A 17,256-nucleotide genomic window follows, 5' to 3' on the forward strand; every position below is an offset into this window, starting at 1 on the left:
CCCATAGAAACAAGCCACAGTCATCTGAGTCCTGAGTTAAGTGCAACACTGTAAAAACACAGCAGAAATCCAGAGGTTTTACAGCGTTTTCACACATCTAAGACCCTCAGTCCCCTGTGAGGCTCAGGGTTAACTACATCATCTTTCTTCACTTAATGCAAGGAGATAGAGAAAATGGCAACCAATCAGTTAGTCAGACTTATATTTTTAGAAATAAAAATTATATACATTTAATATCGAGCTACAATGTCATATAGCTGTATAAATTTCAAAAAAAAACTATTGTGGTTATTCAAGCAAGGCAATATTTGTACTCTGGAATTTGTCCCCTCATCCTACAGAAGTGATGCCATCAACCTAGAAGCAATAGTTACTGCTGTTCCAAGACCAGAGATGCATGCTCCATGATTCACAAGCTCTATCCTGCAATTTATAGAGTTATTCACAACTCACAGTTTGCATCTAACAGAAGTCTGTCTCAAAAGATTCTAACTAATATTTTTATATTTTCATGAATTAAAATTTTCAAAAACACTGAATCAATAAATAAGAATCACATGTTTCTTTAACTCTTTTCATTATGCTGTTTGAACATTAGCCTGTCTTAAGGTAGTCCATAAACCTTATTATAGGAAACAAACAAAAAGCTCAAGAAAACTATTGAACTTCGAAATGTATGCATGTCCACTTGTTAAACGGCAAAAGGGAAAACCTTCTCTACATTTACGTAGCTATTTGCATTGAAATGGTTTTTCTATTAAATATACTGCAGCATATACCTATGTAAGCTTAAGTGGATTCCCATATCAACCTGTTTTAGCTGCATTTTAAGGCTGTGATACACATGTTGATTGTATATCAATGTATCTCTTTATGGAAATATTACCTGTAATATCAGTAGACTCTACAAAGAAAAATCAGGGGTGGAGCCAGTGGAACAGAAGATAAAGAAGAAATAATAGAACAACATAACTATCTGAAACTTTTAACTAAACAATTTTATGTTCTGCATTAATGAAAACGTGATTTGATTTCAAGCATGTAATGCCACACTGAGCACCAGATATGCATAATCTGAGGCTATGTAGAAGCTCATGCTTTCTGAGGCTTCTCTATAAAATATACACTTAGTGTGTTCAGAGTTTTCTTTTTGAGGGCATATCAGAGAATTTCAAAGACAAGACAGCTGCACTTTTGTTTTCTAGCACTGTATTATCCAGGGCTAAAACCCAGAGCATGAAAGTAAGAATTGATCTTTTGTCTGTTTTAAGTGATCTCCCTGCGGTCCAGATGCTCACTTGGCTGCCATGCGGAGGGCACTCTCTGCATCATGGATGCTCTCCTCCAGTCGACGCTTGTCCTGCTCCAGCTGGGTAAGATGTCTATTGAGCTGGCGCAGAGATTGATCTTTCCTTCTCAGCTCCATCTTTGCCTCGGAGAGACTCTGCGAGCAGACAGGAGACAGAGTTACTTGTCAGTCCTGATAATTAGCTCCAATTTATGCCATAGGCTATTAGACAGAGAAGAACACAGCCTGACGAAGAAGGAGAGCTGGGTCATTACACATCAAGGTTTAACAAATTTTCTGCAAAATTTTTACATACTTGCTAATTAGAAATGAGAACTGTACTGTTTTAAGAAATATTTGGCTATAAAAATGCAACTCTACATTAGTGTGCAAAGTAAAACAAACGAAATGTACTATTACCAAAAAATTCTTATTACAGAAATCTTAAGCCATAAGTGCTTGCTTTCAATGATGAAAAATAAAGAATTGATGGGACAAAGCACATGAAGGTTAGATTCTATTTAACTCTAGACATAACTAAGATCAGATGCCCCCCCCCCCAAGAGTGTATGGTTGAAGGAACGGAATCAGAACACCAGAGGAGATGGTGGGCTCACATTTTTTTAACTCTCTCTGTGACAGACTGTTCTACAAATTTCAGTAGAGAAATGGGACTCAGAGATAACGTTGACTTGCTTCCTAACAAATACCTTCCACGTCAAGGATAACTACATAGGAATGATCAGCATGTTCTAACCAGCAAGACACCTAACACTGGCATTCATAATGATTAGGGTTTATAAATGTTTCCTTACACAGAAATATAAACTGTGCGTTCACAGTTCTTTAAATACCAACTTAGCATAGGAATTCCAGCATGCAGTTATACAGATACAGCTCTTTTAAAGAGTTAAAGGAGAAAGTATTAGAATCAGAAACAATTTTAAGAAGTATTTTCTATTTTTAAATTTTAGGTTGTAAAATAGCATATGAGTCAAATGATCCCTTGAACACCAAAAATCTTCTCACCCCTTGCCTTCTAAAATTTCTAAAATAAGCTTATTGAACAGTTTTTACGATTAAATTTGTGGAATAGTCAGCCAAGCAACTGACTGTATACACTTCTGCTTTATTCCTTTTGCTAGTTCAGCCACACACGAATATCCACAGCTGTGTTTCACAACCCCCATGAAGAAGCAACACTCACTTTCATGTTTGAAACTCTCTCCTTAATGTAGTTACAAGGATAGTATGAACCCAAGCCACTTATGTGAGCTAAAGCAACTCATCCCAAATGATAGAAAATGTAAAGCAATCCGTCAAATCGGGGTTTAAAATGCTGCAGGCTTTTAAATTCAGTACTTAACTTTCAGTCAAGTAACTACTACACATACAAGCATCCAAATATAAGTAATAATACAACCATGGTTATTCATTAGATACTTAAATTTATTTTCAGACTTTAATATTAATAGAACTTTAAGAACACTCCAGAGGTGATCAATTGGTACTGCATGATATTTATAGACAATTCAGTGGGCTATTGTGCAATGAGGTGATCATAAGTAACAGCAATACAATGTATATTTTTAAAAGCTAAAAGATGGGTTGAATATTTCCCCCACAAAGAAATGATAAGTACTTGAAAGACTGATGTGTTTAATCTGACTTAAGCATCATACAACATATACACGTATTAAAACATCATATGTTACTACAGAAGCTGTGCCTTTATTTTCGATGTTAAAAATTAAATTATCTTAAATATTTTAAAAGAATTATTCACCGAGGAAATATTCAAACAATGTTTAAAGACAACAAAGAACATATTTTTTAAACCATTCCAATTGTAGTAATTTTGTTAAGATACTTAAAGGTATTGAACTATCAACAAATTCTTTTTTTAAAAAAAACTATTTAAACTTAGCATTTCTGATAACATTTCCCAAATTACTTTTCTACCAGCAGTTAGCATAAAGCTTTAACTTTTCTTTCAAATGGTGTGTGCTAATGCATTAAAACTGCCTTGCTCAGTCTTAAGACTGCAGTGCCTACTTGTGAAGGGGCTACCCAGCTTTACCGTACTATTTCCAGTCTTGCTTGCCAGATCTGAGCTCATCCGTTTGCTTCATTTTCATACCACAACCATCCATTCAGAAATCTATGTTATACGTTCACAGAAGACAGAAGACAGCCTCAGAGCTTTCACACAGCCAGACCGAATCATGGCTGTTATCTCAAGTTCACCTCAGAAGAGCTATGACAGGCCATCAGACCACTCTAAAAGCTTACACCATCACAGGGGTATGGAAAGGAAACACAAAGTTACGTAGATCCTTGAATGTGAAAATAAAACCATAAAACAGTTTTTAAAAAAAATAGAACACTCTTGTTTTAATTTTAGACATAGGATTCTTGTTTTAAAGAGTTGGGGGCCTAGCCAAAGAATCTATAAATATCAACGGGCCCTAAAGTTCATGAAAATGTGTATAAAACACAAAATTACAAAAAGTGTGTCAAAAGTATGTCTTCTTAATATTAACCTTTCTGATAAAAAATTGGAATACTTTTTTAAAAAAATTCTGAAATTCAGTTAAAACTAATTATATATATATGTATATATATACATATATATTCCATATACTTACATATAAAGTCATAAGTAAAATACAAACCCTACTTATAAATTTTTAGTTGTGCTTTTCTCTTGTTCAGATTCACCTAATTAAAACCCACAATAAATTTTATTGACTCTAATATTTGCAGCTGAGTGACTGAACCAAGAGGGTGTGCCTCTGGGCAGCAAGGCAACAATGATAAGCAGCAGGTTAGCCACTAATTTCTCAACCAGGGTAGATTGTGAAAGTGTGATGTTCTGATATCCAAGAAACTGTTCAGGAGAGAATAGGATAAATCAAGTTTAATAACTCTGCTCCTAATTGTTCCCCCAATGCTCAACTCTAATTACTTGGAGAACTCTCCCGACTGTCACCTGATATTAAGTTGTTGGAGGCTGAGCCTGGAACAGCGAGATAATCAATAAACATTTAGTGGGGAGAAGAATGAAGATCCTGTTAAGCAGTGGGAACCTGCAGCACCCAAAGCCCTTCTGCTCATGAGAAAACCTGTGGGACAGCCATAGTGATTGCAAAGCAATAATCCAAAGCACTGTTTTCAGGCCTTGAGGCCTTTAGGCAACAGTACATTTGAGGAAAAAAGGTTAACACGGTCACCCTAATTACAGCCCACTTTCACATACTTCATATATAAGCGAAGACAAGCCAATTAGGTAGAAAGGAAGATAAGGGAAGTTTTATTTGTATACTAATTAAACCCCTGATGAAATTAAAGGAAAAACATACAGCTCTGTAATTGTGTCTGAGAAAGGTCACTCCAGGTTCAGTTATCAGAGCAGCACAGCCTTGAGATACTTCACTTAATCCACAATACAGCCCTCATTTTGTACTCAGGTCTTAATATTCACAAAAAAAGAAAAGGAAATAAAACTCAAAGCCCGATACTGAACTTATCTTTCAATGGTGTTGTGAACAATTTGAGCTGTTAGAAAGTTAATGCTACATATTGTAATAAGAGTCTTTTAAAAGGTAAAAGTATTCTGCTGACCCAAGAACTCAGGTGTCAAAGATTCTACTTTTCGTTTTAAATCCAAAAATGCTTGAAAGAAAATTTTTAAAAGTATATCCCATCTACCACATATCTTTATGGTGTTTCTTTTCAGTTCCTACTCACCTTCATGTCTACCTCTCATGATCCAGGAGGGAAAAGCAAATGCTTACAGTGAACTAGCATTACAAGTGTAGCTACACCTGACTACTTCCCTTAACTGGTCACAAAAAGTTATTTACTAGTAATAAGAGCTAGCAAAGCACAGAATGCACACAAAGAAAAGAGATAATACAGAAAAGCTTAGGGATATGGCTGGGATATTAAACACTCCATATATTTTTAAATATTTTTACTTATGACTTCTGAGGTTTCTGTAATAACATGTTACTACTGAATAAGAATACAAATTGTGTTAAGCCATTTATAATTTTGTATTTCTAAATCTTTAAATGTTTATTTAAATTAATAATTAATGCTAATAATTTCTTTAATTATTACTATAAATTGAAATTATATTGCTTTGCCCTAATAACTCATTTTGTGTAGTGAAAACAAATATAATGAGATATAACTCAAGTGTAACACAATTATTATTTGTACAATTTATGGGGGTTGATATGTTCACAGAGTTTTGCAGCCATCACCAATGTAAGTCTTTTTTATATTCCTTCTTTTTTAAAATGGTTCTTTAAGTATAATATGCATAATTATTTCAACAAACTCTAATTTAAAGCTACATAAACTATATAAGTGGTGTAATTTTAGTAAATGATTTTATTTATTTTTTTAAATGAACTCTTTTTTTTAATATTTATTTATTATGTATACAATATTCTGACTGTGTGTATGACTGCAGGCCAGAGGAGGGCACCAGACCTCATCACAGATGGTTGTGAGCCACCATGTGGTTGCTGGAAATTGAACTCAGGACCTCTGGAAGAGCAGGCAATGCTCCCAACCTCTGAGCCATCTCTCCAGCCCCCAGTAAATGATTTTAAAACTTAAAAATTCATCTGGACAGTCGTGGCACACACCTTTAATGCCAGCTCTCAGGAGGCAGAGGCAGGCAGATCTTTAAGTTCAAGGCCAGCCTGATTACAGAGTGAGTTCCGGGTTAGCCCGAATCACACAAAGAAACCCTGTCTTGAAAGAAAACAACAATAAAAAAATACCATAAAATGGATTTCGAATTTCAGAATATTTAATTAATAGTTGTACTTTATAAAAATTACAGCTATCTGTATGATGTATACATCTATCTAATTAATATTTCTGTACACCAAGGGATTCATCTAGTGTTGTCTCATGAGGGTACAGTCTTGTGCTTTAGGCCATTAGGCCACTAGGAAAACTAAGCTCCAGGAGCTACAGCTTTTATAGATTTTCTTTCATCTAATGGGGACTACCTTTGGATCCACATTCCTCCAGACTAAAAGCTAATGGCTATTCAATATGGCATAAAAAGTCAGTCATTCAAAGTGAAAGCAAGAAAAGAACCTTTAAGACTATGTTTCTGAGGTCGGGGGAAATGTAACAACTTTTAGAACTAAGTTTGCAGTGCTGAGACTCGACTGAGTAGCCCCTCATGCGCAGGGGTATGGGTATGAACCCCAGCACTGCAAGCAGTAAGGATAAAGGTGATTACAGTAATACACTTACTGTTACCTAACAATGACTTCTGAACAGACACTCCTGGCTAACAGTAAACGAGCAAACAGTTTAAAATTAGAAAAGAAAATAATGTCATCTTCAGCCAGCTAGAATGTTACAACTAAAAAAATTATATTAATGAAGAATTAATTTAAGTCGCTACTGGTAAATTAAACTGCAAGCTCACAGAAGGTTTAATGTTTAAATGATAAAATCATCAAGTTCACTGCAGGGCAAACAGGGGTAAAGCTAAAACTCACTAGAGTCTACGATTAAGTCAACAGTCTCTGAGCTGAGTGATTACATAATCACATCATTTATAACAAATACACCATTGTGTATATAAAGAGGTATCACTATGTGGTATAATTATTTTACATGTTTTTCTTTCTTTGTATCTTTATTTCATAGAAGTAACAGTTATATTAAGCAATTTTAAGATAGCTTTCCTAAGGGGATTATCTTTTATCATTTTCTACTACTAGCTTCACATGGATGGTAGATGGCATACTTAGGAAACGAAGCTGAACAACTTCTCCATTTTCAGTGTGGAGTAGATGGCAGTGCCTGTCAGACTCCTGCGTTGAGTAAGACAACATATGTGTAAGTATCCTATAACCAGAGAGGACTAAATACATCTTAAAAATGTTTAATATGCTAATTATGTTTCTAGATCTTATGTCATTACACTACTCTTTAAATAAATATAAGCAGACCTCAGCAATTGGCCAGCAGGTGAGAGACCTGCAGGCAGGCCATACCACCACCAATGCCACCCACTGGACTCTCTTCCCCCAAGACCAACTGTGCTGCCCAAACCTACCTACCCCAGCATCCTCCCTGAGGACAGCCCTCTCTCATGAAATTGGCAGACCCTATAGGCACAAGCACCATCTGCATCAATCAGAAGAATAGCAGCCCCTATAGGCAGAAGCACAACCTACACCAGTTGGTAAACAGCCGAGTAAACACTAGTGTAAGAATACATTCAACAACACAAAAGGTAATATGGCACCACAAGAACACAGTGGTCCTATAATAAGACCTGACATCCCAATGCATGATGAAGTGGAAGAAAATAACCTGAAAAATAACTTTATGAAGATGATAGATGCCCTTAAAGAGGAAATAAAGAATTCCTTTATAGAAATCGAGGAAAGAAAGACAAAAAATCTGAAGAAATCAATAAAACCCTTCAAGAAAGCCATGGGGAAAAAAAACCAAACAGGTGAAGGAAACAGTTCAAGACTTGAAAATTGATATAGAGGTAATAAAACATAAACTGAGGGAATTCTAGAAATGGAAAATCTCAGTAAATGAACAGGAACTACAAATACAAGAATCTCCAGCAGAATACAAGAAACAGAAGAGAATTCCAAAGCTACAGAGAAACCCTGTCTCGCAAAAAACAAAAAGAAAAATAAAAAAAAAACAGAAGAGAGATTCTCACGCATTGATGATATGATAGAGGAAATATTCATCATTCAAAAAAATGTTAAATCCAAAAAATTCTTAACAGAAAACATGCGGGAAATCTGGGACACCATGTAAAGACCAAAACTAAGAATTATAGGGATGGAAGGAGAAGAATTTCAGCTCCAAGTCACAGAAAATACATTCAACAAAATTATAGGAAAAAAATTTTCCTAACCTAAAGAAGGACATGCCTATGGAGGTACAAGAAGCTTACAGACCACCAAATAGATTTGATCAGAATAAAAGTCTTCTTGCTACATAATAATCAAAACACTAACCATACAGAATAAAGAAAGAATATTGAGAGCTGCAAGGAGAAAAGGCCAAGTAACACATAAAGACAGACCTATAAGAATTACACCCACCTTCTCAATGGAAACTCTGAAAGCCAGAAGGCCCTAAATAAATGTTTTGGAGACACTAGGAGACCATGAATTTCAGCCCAGACTTGCTGTGGGATAATGCTCTTCTACACTACAAAGATTTGTCACCCATATTACTTTAATAAAACATTGATTGGCCAGTAGCCAGGCAGGAAGTATAGGCGGGGTAACTAGACTAAGAGAATTCTGGGAAGAAGAAAGGCAGAGAAACTGCCACCCAGCCAGATGCAGAGGAAGCAAGATAAGAATGCCTCACTGAAAAAAGATACCAAGCCACATGGCTAAACATAGACAAGAACTACGAGTTAATTTAAGTTGTAAGAGCTAGTTAATAATAATACTGAGCTAATAGGCTAAACAGTTATACTTAATATAAGCCTCTGTGTGTTTCTTTGGGATTGAATATCTGTGGGACCAGATGAGACAGAAACTTATGTGTACACAGACTACTATACCCAGCAAAGCTTTCAATCACCATAGATGGAGCAAACAATATATTTCATGACATAACTAGATTTAAGCAATACCTACCACAAATCCAGTCCTAAAGAAAGTACTAGAAGGAAAACTCTAACCCAAGAAAGTTAGCTGCACCCACAAAAACATGGGCAATATAAATTTCATACCAGCAAAACCCAAAGAAGAAAAACACACAGAGAGATACACATACCACCAACAACAAAAAAAATAACAGGAATTAACAATTACTGGTCATTTATATCCCTTAATATCAATGGACTCAATTCACCTACAAGAAGACACAGTCTAAAGAATGGATACGAAAACAGGATTCATCCTTCTGCTGCATACCAGAAACACACCTCAACTTCAAAGACAGGAATTACCTCAGAGTAAAGGGTTTGGAATAGATTTTTCAACAAAATGGACCTAAGAAGCAACCTAGTGATACTATCCTCATACCTAACAAAATAGACTTCAAACTAAAATTAATCAAAAGAGATAAAGAAGGACATTTCATATTTATCACAGGAGAAATCTATCAAGATAAAGTCTCAATTCTGAACACCTATGCCCCAAATATAAGGGCACCCACATTTGTAAAATAAACATTACTAAAGCTTAAATCACACATCAAACCCCCACACATTAACAACAGCCCACTCTCCCCAACAGACAGGTCAACCAAACAAAACATAACAGAGAAATAAGGGAAATAACAGATGTTAAGACTTAAATGGACATAACAGATATCTACAGAACATTTCACCCAAACACAAAGGAATATACATTATTCTCAGCACCTCATGAAACCTTCTCTAAAAATTGACTACATACTTAGTCACAAAGCAAATCTTAACAGATAAAAAAAAAATGGAATAACCCCTGTATCTTATCAGATCACCGTGGGCTAAAAATTAGGATTCAACAACAACACAAACTACAGAAAGCCTACAAACTCATGGAAAATGAAACTCTCAACTGAATTACCAATGGGTGAAGGAAGAAATAACAATGAAATTAAAAACTTCCTAGATTTCAATAAAATGAACATATTAACATACCTAAACTTGTGGGATGCTATGAAAGCAGAGCTAAGAGGAACGTTCATAGCACTAAATGCCTACATAAAGAATATGGAGAACTCTTGCTGGGCAGTGGTGGTGCACTTGGGAGGTAAAGTCAGGTGGATCTCTGTGAGTTCAAGGCCAGCCTGGTCTACAAAGCAAGTTCCAAGACAGTCAGGACTGTTACAGAGTGAAACCCTGTGAAGAAGAAGGAGGAGGATGTGGTGGAGGCAGAGAAGAAGGAGGTGAAAGAGGAGGTGGAGGAGGAAGAAAAGAAGGAGGAGAAGGAGAAGGAGGAGGAAGAGGAGGAGGAGGAGAAAAAGGAAGAAGAAAAAAGAAAGAAAGAAAGAAACAAAGAAACAAAGAAACAAAGAAGTTCTGGCTGTGTGGGAGCCTAGCCAGTTTGGATGTTCACCTTCCTAGACCAGGATGGGGGAGGGGGGGACTTTGGACTTTCCAGAGGGCAAGGAACCCTGACTGCTCTTCAGATAAAGAGGGAGGAGGAGAGGAGTGGGGGGAGAGGGAGAGGAGTGGGGGGACAGGGAGAGGAGTGGGGGGGGGGAGTGGGAGGCTGGGAGGAGGCGGAAATTGTTTTTTTCTCAATCAAACAAAAAGAAAGTTAAAAAAAAGAAAGATAGATAGAAAGAAAGAAAAGGAGGAGGAGGAGGAAGGAAGGAAGGAAGGAAGGAAGGAAGGAAGGAAGGAGAAGGAAGAATTTGGAGAAGTCTCACACTAGCAACTTAACAACACACTTGAAAGTGCTAGAACAAAAAGAAGCAAAAAAGAAAGAAACTCACCCAGGAGGAGTAGATGACAGGCAATAATCAAATTGGGGGCTGAAACCAACAAAATAGAAACAAAGCTACAAAGAATCAAAGAAAAAAAGAGTGGGTTCTTTTGGAAAGCCAACAAGATAAACAAACCATTATCCAAACTAATCAAAAGATAGAGAGAGAACATCCAAATTAACAAAATCAGAAATGAAAAGGGGGACATAACAACAGACACTGAAGAAATTTAGAGGATCATTAGGTCATGCTTCAAATCCCTGTACTCCATAAAATTGGAAATGTAAAAGAAATAGACAATTTTCTTGATAGGTATTACATACCAAAATTAAATAAAGACCAGATAAACAATTTAAATAGACCTATAACCCCTAAGGAAATAGAAGCACTAATTAAAAGTTTCTCAACCAAAAGAAGCCCAGGGCCAAATGGTTTCAGTGCAGAATTCTACCAGAATCTCAAAGAAGAGCTCATTGTTCCACACAATTGAAACAGAAGGAACACAGCCAAATTCTTTTTATTAGGCTACAGTTACCCTAATACCCAAACCACAGAAAGATGTAGCAAAAAAAGAGAATTACAGACCAATCTCCCTCATGAACACGGATATAAAAATACTTAATAAAATACTGGCAAACTGAATCCAAGAACACATCAAAAAATCATCCACCATGATCAAGTATGTTTCATCCCAGAGATACAGGGTTGGTTCAGCATATGAAAATTTGTCAATGTAATCTACCACATAAACAAACTGAAAGAAAAAAGTCACATGATCATCTCATTAGATGCTGAAAAGCCTTTGACAAAATTCAACAGCACTTCATGATAAAGGCCTTGGAGATATTAGAGATACAGGAATATACCTAAACATAATAAAAGGCAATATATAGCAAGTCAATAGCTAACATAAATTTTAATGAAGAGAGACTCAAAGCAATTCCATTAAAATCAGGAACAAGGCAAGTCTGTCTACTCTCTCTGTATCTATTCAATATAGTACTCAAAATTCTAGCTAGAGCAATAAGACAATAAAAGGAGATCTAAGGGATATAAATTGGAAAGGAAGAAGTCAAACTTTTGCTATTTGCAGATGGTCTGATGGTATACATAAGTGACCCCAAAAAATGCTAGCAGCAAACTCCTAGAGCTGATAAACACCTTCAGCAATGTGGTAGGATACAAGATTAACTCAAAAAATCAGTAGTCCTCCTATACTCCTATATACAAATGATAAATGGATCAATAAAAAAATTAGGGAAACAACACCCTTTACAATAGCAACAAACAATATAAAGTATCTTGGGGTAACTCTAACCAAACAAGTGAAAGATATATATGTCAAAAATTTTTAAGTCTTTGAAGAAAGAAACTGAAGGAAATATCTCCCATGTTCATGACTACATAGGATTAACATAGTATATTTGGTAAGATTGCCAAAAGTGATCTACAGATTCAAAGCAATCCCCAGCAAAATCCCAACATGATTTTTCACAGACCCTGAAAGAATAATACTCAACTTTATATGGAAAAACAAAAAACCCAGAAAGACTAAAACAATTCTGTACAATAAAGGAACTTCCAGAAGTATCGCCATCCCTGAATTCAAACTCTGTTGTAGAGCTACAGCAACAAAAACAGCTTAATGTTGGCACAAAACAGACAAGTGGACAAATGGAACTGAATCAAAGACCCTGACATAAACCCACACACCTATGAACACCTGATTCTTGACAAAGAAGACAAAATTATACAATGGAAAAAAGAAAGCCTCATCATCATATGGTGCTGGCATAACTGGATGCTGGCATAGAATGCAAATATCTATTGCCCTGAACAAAACTCAAATCCAAGTAGATTAATGACCTCAATGTAAGTCCAGTTACACTGACCCTGGTAGAAGAGAAAGCAGAAAGTATCCTTGAATGAATGCATTGGCACAGGAGATCACTTCCTGAATATAACACCAGTAGCACAGACACTGAGATCAACAATTAATAAATGGAACCTCCAGAAAAAACAGTCAATAAAACAAAATGGAAACCTAAGGAATGAGAAAATATCTTCATCAACCCCACATCTGACAGAAAGCTGATCTCCAAAATATATAAAGAACTCAAGACACTATGGTGTAGGAGGTCCTTCTGTTTATGTGTTACTTTCATTGGTTGAATAAAGAAACTGCCTTGGCCATTTGATAGGGCAGAACTTAGGTAGGCGGAGCAGACAGAATTAAATGCTGGAAAGAAGGGCAGAGTGGAAGATGCCATGGTTCTCCTGCCTGAGATGGACGCTGGTTAGAATCTTGCCGGTAAGCCACAGTCACATGGTGATACACATTAATGGAGATGGGTTAAACTAATATGTGAGAGTTAGCCAATAAGAAGTTAGAGCTAATGGGCAAGGCAGTGTTTAAATGAATACAGTTTCTGTGTGATTATTTCAGGTGTAAGCTAGTCAGGTGGCCAGAACAAAGGGACCCCCTCCTTGTGCAACAACATTAGATATCAAAATACCAAATAATCCAATTTAAAAATGGGGTACAAATCTAAACAGAGAATTCTCAACAGAAGAATCTCAAATGGCTGAGTTAAGTTCAAGAATTGCTCAACATCCTTAGCCATTAGGGAATGCAAATCAAAATGACTCTGATACACCATATTATACCTGTCAGAATGGCTAAGATCAAAAACACTGATGACAGCTTATGTTGGAATGGAGTAAGAAGTACACTCCTCCATTTCTGGTAGGAGTGCAAACTTGTATACCCACTTTGGAAATTGATAAGGCAGTTTCTTAGAAAAATGGTAATCAATCTACCTGAAGACCCAGCTATACCTCTTGGGCGTGTACCAAAGGATGCTCAATCATACTACAAGGAAACTTGCTCAACTATGTTCATAGCAGCACTATTCGTAATAACCAGAACCTGGAAACAACTTAGATGCCCCTCAAATGAAGAGTGGATAAAAAAAAAACATGGTACATGTATACAATGAATTATTACTCAGCTGAAAAAAACCAATGACATCATAAAATTTGTTGCCAAATGAATGGAGTTAGAAAAAAAAATCATCCTGGATGAGGTAACCCAGACCCAGAAAGACAAACATGGTATGGACTCACTCATAAGTGGATAACATATGTAAAGCAAAGGATAATCAGGCTATAATCCACAGAATAATCATCATCATCATCTTTATAGAAATGTTTTTATAAAAAGTCCATATGTTAGATGAAAAACAACAAAACAGAACAAATAAGCAATGAAAATCCCCCCTCAAATTTCAAAGTATGCTGTAACACTGTTGTAAGATATCTTATGGTTATTGGTACATTCTCGTGTCATTCTTTGATAACAGATTTCTAAATTCTGTTCAAATATAAAGAAAAAATAAATCCTTCCCGGTAAACATGAAAGTTGTCAATAGTACAATGAAAAGCCTCAAAGAGTGTTCAAAATGCACTGACTGCTCCTTGTCCTAGGTCTCTGTGCAAGCCGCAGAACTGTGGAACAAGTTAGAAGAGGTAGATGATAGTGAAAGTTAGGAGGGAAATGTCAAAACAGTAGAGCCAAAAGATCCATAAGCTCTCTCAACTGGGAAAAAAAACACTCAAAGGAACAAACAGATAAAAGGTAGCTAACTACATTCACCATGACATGGCATGTTTTCGTGTCTCCCATACATGTTATTTTCAAAGAACACGTGGAAACTACCCGCACGTGACAATCATCATGCTGTTGCTACACTAAAATCAGCTCTTCCATGATCTCTGCTTGTTCCTACCACCTAGGATATGTAAGAGGATAGAATGTACATTGCTCTTCTGTTAGACTTTACCAACTACAGACTTCTCAGCAGGCTCCAAATCTTTACACAACTGAAGACACTAGAGCCAGGCATGGCCCTTACACCTACACCCCACATTTGGGATGTAGAAGACAGCAGAATCATAAATTCAAGCCCAGTGTTGTGATATTTTGTTTGTGTTTTAACAAATAAAGCTTACCTGAACATTGGAGTACAGAGCTAACCACACTAGTTAGCCACAGAGGCCAGGCAGTGGTGGCACACACCTTTAATCCCAGCACTTGAGAAACAGAGTCAGACAGATTTCTGTGAGTTCAAGGCCACCCTGGACTATGCGTGATTGAATCGGTCTAAAAGAGAAACAGAGCCAAGTGGTGATGGCTCACACCTTTATTCCAAGCTCTAGGGAGGTGGAGACAGGAAGGGATATGGTTGGGCAGAGAGGAACACAAGGTGGCTGGAGACAGGAGCTCAAGGTATTCAGTCTGAGGATTTGTAGGGACAGGATCATCCCTTTGGTCTGAGGATTCGATAGAGATAAGAACTAGTGGCTGGCTGCTCTGCTTCTCTGACCTTTCAGCATTTACCCCTATATCTGACTCCAGATTTTTATTATTAAGATCAATTAGAATTCACACTGCACCAGTGTGGGCCACAGAGAGACCCTGACTCAGAAAACAAAATGGTGAGGGAGTCAAAACACCCAGAAATATTCAACTCCTTGGGAATATTGAGACTGGGTCAGCTGTGAATCAAGTCGTAAGAAACTGATATTTAGAATACAAGTGCTGCTCTAAAACTGAGAATTTCCTGAAATAACACCAGAAGAATAATTTTTAAAGATTTTATCTTTAATTATGTGTACATGTAATTACACAAAGCAGAGAGAACAGGTTTTGGGCATGTGAGTGTGCACACTCCCAGAGGTAAGAAGAGGACATCGGATCCCCTGGAGCCGGAGTTAAATGTGGCTGTGAATCCCACCCCTTCCTCTGCAAGAGCAGGACACCCTGGTAATCTCTCCAGTTCCAAGAATTTTGGATATATGAGTAATCTTCTACAAAAGTCTATGTAACTAAGTTCTAAACACTTAAATTAAAAAGAAATTATTGTTGAAAGAATCAACTTCAAGAATTTTTGGTCATATAGTCAAATAAGGTAAATATGCCTTTTAATAATTTTAACATCCTTACATTCAGTTTTCATTTTACTATAGAATGTAAATGATTATAATTTAACTCAAATATGTTATACACTAGCTAGTTTTAATAAAAGTAAATCAAAAGCATAATGATAATGGCTGTACTAGCAGTACTTTACACATGAACTCATGTCATCATGAATTACAGAGAAAGACTTTTCCTTAAAAGAAGGAGAAGCAGGAGGAAGAAGATGAAAGAAAAATCATTAAAGGCAAGCTTCTTTGGAAAAGCCAAACTCTCAAGTATGTCTTACTTTCTTCCCTAAATGCCTCTTTCTTTCAACCCGCATGCTTAAATCAAACTGATTGAAGTCTGTTTTAAAACTGCTTCAAAAATAAATAATAGTTGAGTAAAGTTCATTATTTAAAAAAATCCGAGAATGAATTTTTATGCATTAATTGTTGAGTTCTTAATTTTAGAAGAACCCTTAGTTTGGGAATCAAAACTCACTATACTGAGTATTCTATTTGATATGAAGGAATGTGGTCCTCTCTTACAGCATGCTTGGAACATTGTCTGTCCTAAGATTAAATAAAGTTTTGCCATTATATTACTATTAATATTCCCACACACAATCCTGGGAGAAAACATGACTTCAACAAAAAAGAATGCCACAAACATCATGATCCATCGTAGCATCATCATTGCTATCCTCACCAGAGTCATCAACATTATCATCCAGGCACTCTGAGGACATCGACTCATTTGATTACTCACAGTCTAGGAAAGTAGAAAATATGCTAATTTCTACCTTACACAAGGGGAATCTAAGAATCAAAGAAGTAATATGCCTGACTCAGTCATATAAATGGTATAGTTTTATGTCAAATGTGAATCCTTTTCAACTAAACCTCTTTCCTTCCAGTACCACAATGATATTAGAAACCATCTCCATGCTTTCTATAAAATCTTTAAGCTGGAAAAATGCGATAAATACGAAAAGAGAGTATTTCACTTCTTACCAAATTCCTCAAAATAAGTAAAGCCTTCCAATCTGTCTAGAAAGTTTCTTTATTTTTTTATCTTAATTTTATTTTATGTACATTGGTGTTTTGCCTGAATGTGTTATCTGTGTGAAGGTGTCAAAACTGTAGTTGGAGTTACAGACTGTGGTGAGCTCCCATGTGGGTGCTGGGAACTGAACCCAGGTCTTCTGGAAAAGTAGCCAGTGTTCTTAACCACTGAGCCATCCTCCAGCACCTAGAAGGCTACTTTCTATCATGCTGAAATGAAGTCTGCGATCTCACTCATGAACATCGACGCAAAAATTCTCAATAAAATACTGGCAAACCGAATCCAAGAACACATTAGGAAAATTATCCATTATGATAAAGTAGGCTTCATCCCAGAGATGCAGGGCTGGTTCAACATACGCAAATCTATCAATGTAATCCACCATATAAATAAACTGAAAGAAAAAACCATATGATCATTTCATTAGATGCTGAAAAAGCATTCGACAAAATTCAACACCCATTTATGATAAAGGTCTTGGAGAGAATAG

General features: G+C 36.3%; 1 protein-coding gene across 1 annotated transcript in view; it reads right to left on the minus strand.

Moving 5' to 3' along the window:
- The window catches only part of Ccdc171 (coiled-coil domain containing 171), a 341,586-nt gene that overhangs the window by 116,861 nt on the left and 207,469 nt on the right, over positions 1-17,256 (minus strand). Inside the window, exon 22 of the mRNA XM_041652374.1 lies at positions 1,299-1,444. Coding sequence (XP_041508308.1) covers positions 1,299-1,444 — 146 coding nt within the window. The remainder of the gene's footprint in view (positions 1-1,298; positions 1,445-17,256) is intronic.

This window comes from Microtus oregoni, unplaced genomic scaffold (assembly GCF_018167655.1).
Source record: "Microtus oregoni isolate MIOR12 unplaced genomic scaffold, Mior012 000005F_ref0000423, whole genome shotgun sequence".
Taxonomy (NCBI): domain Eukaryota; kingdom Metazoa; phylum Chordata; class Mammalia; order Rodentia; family Cricetidae; genus Microtus; species Microtus oregoni.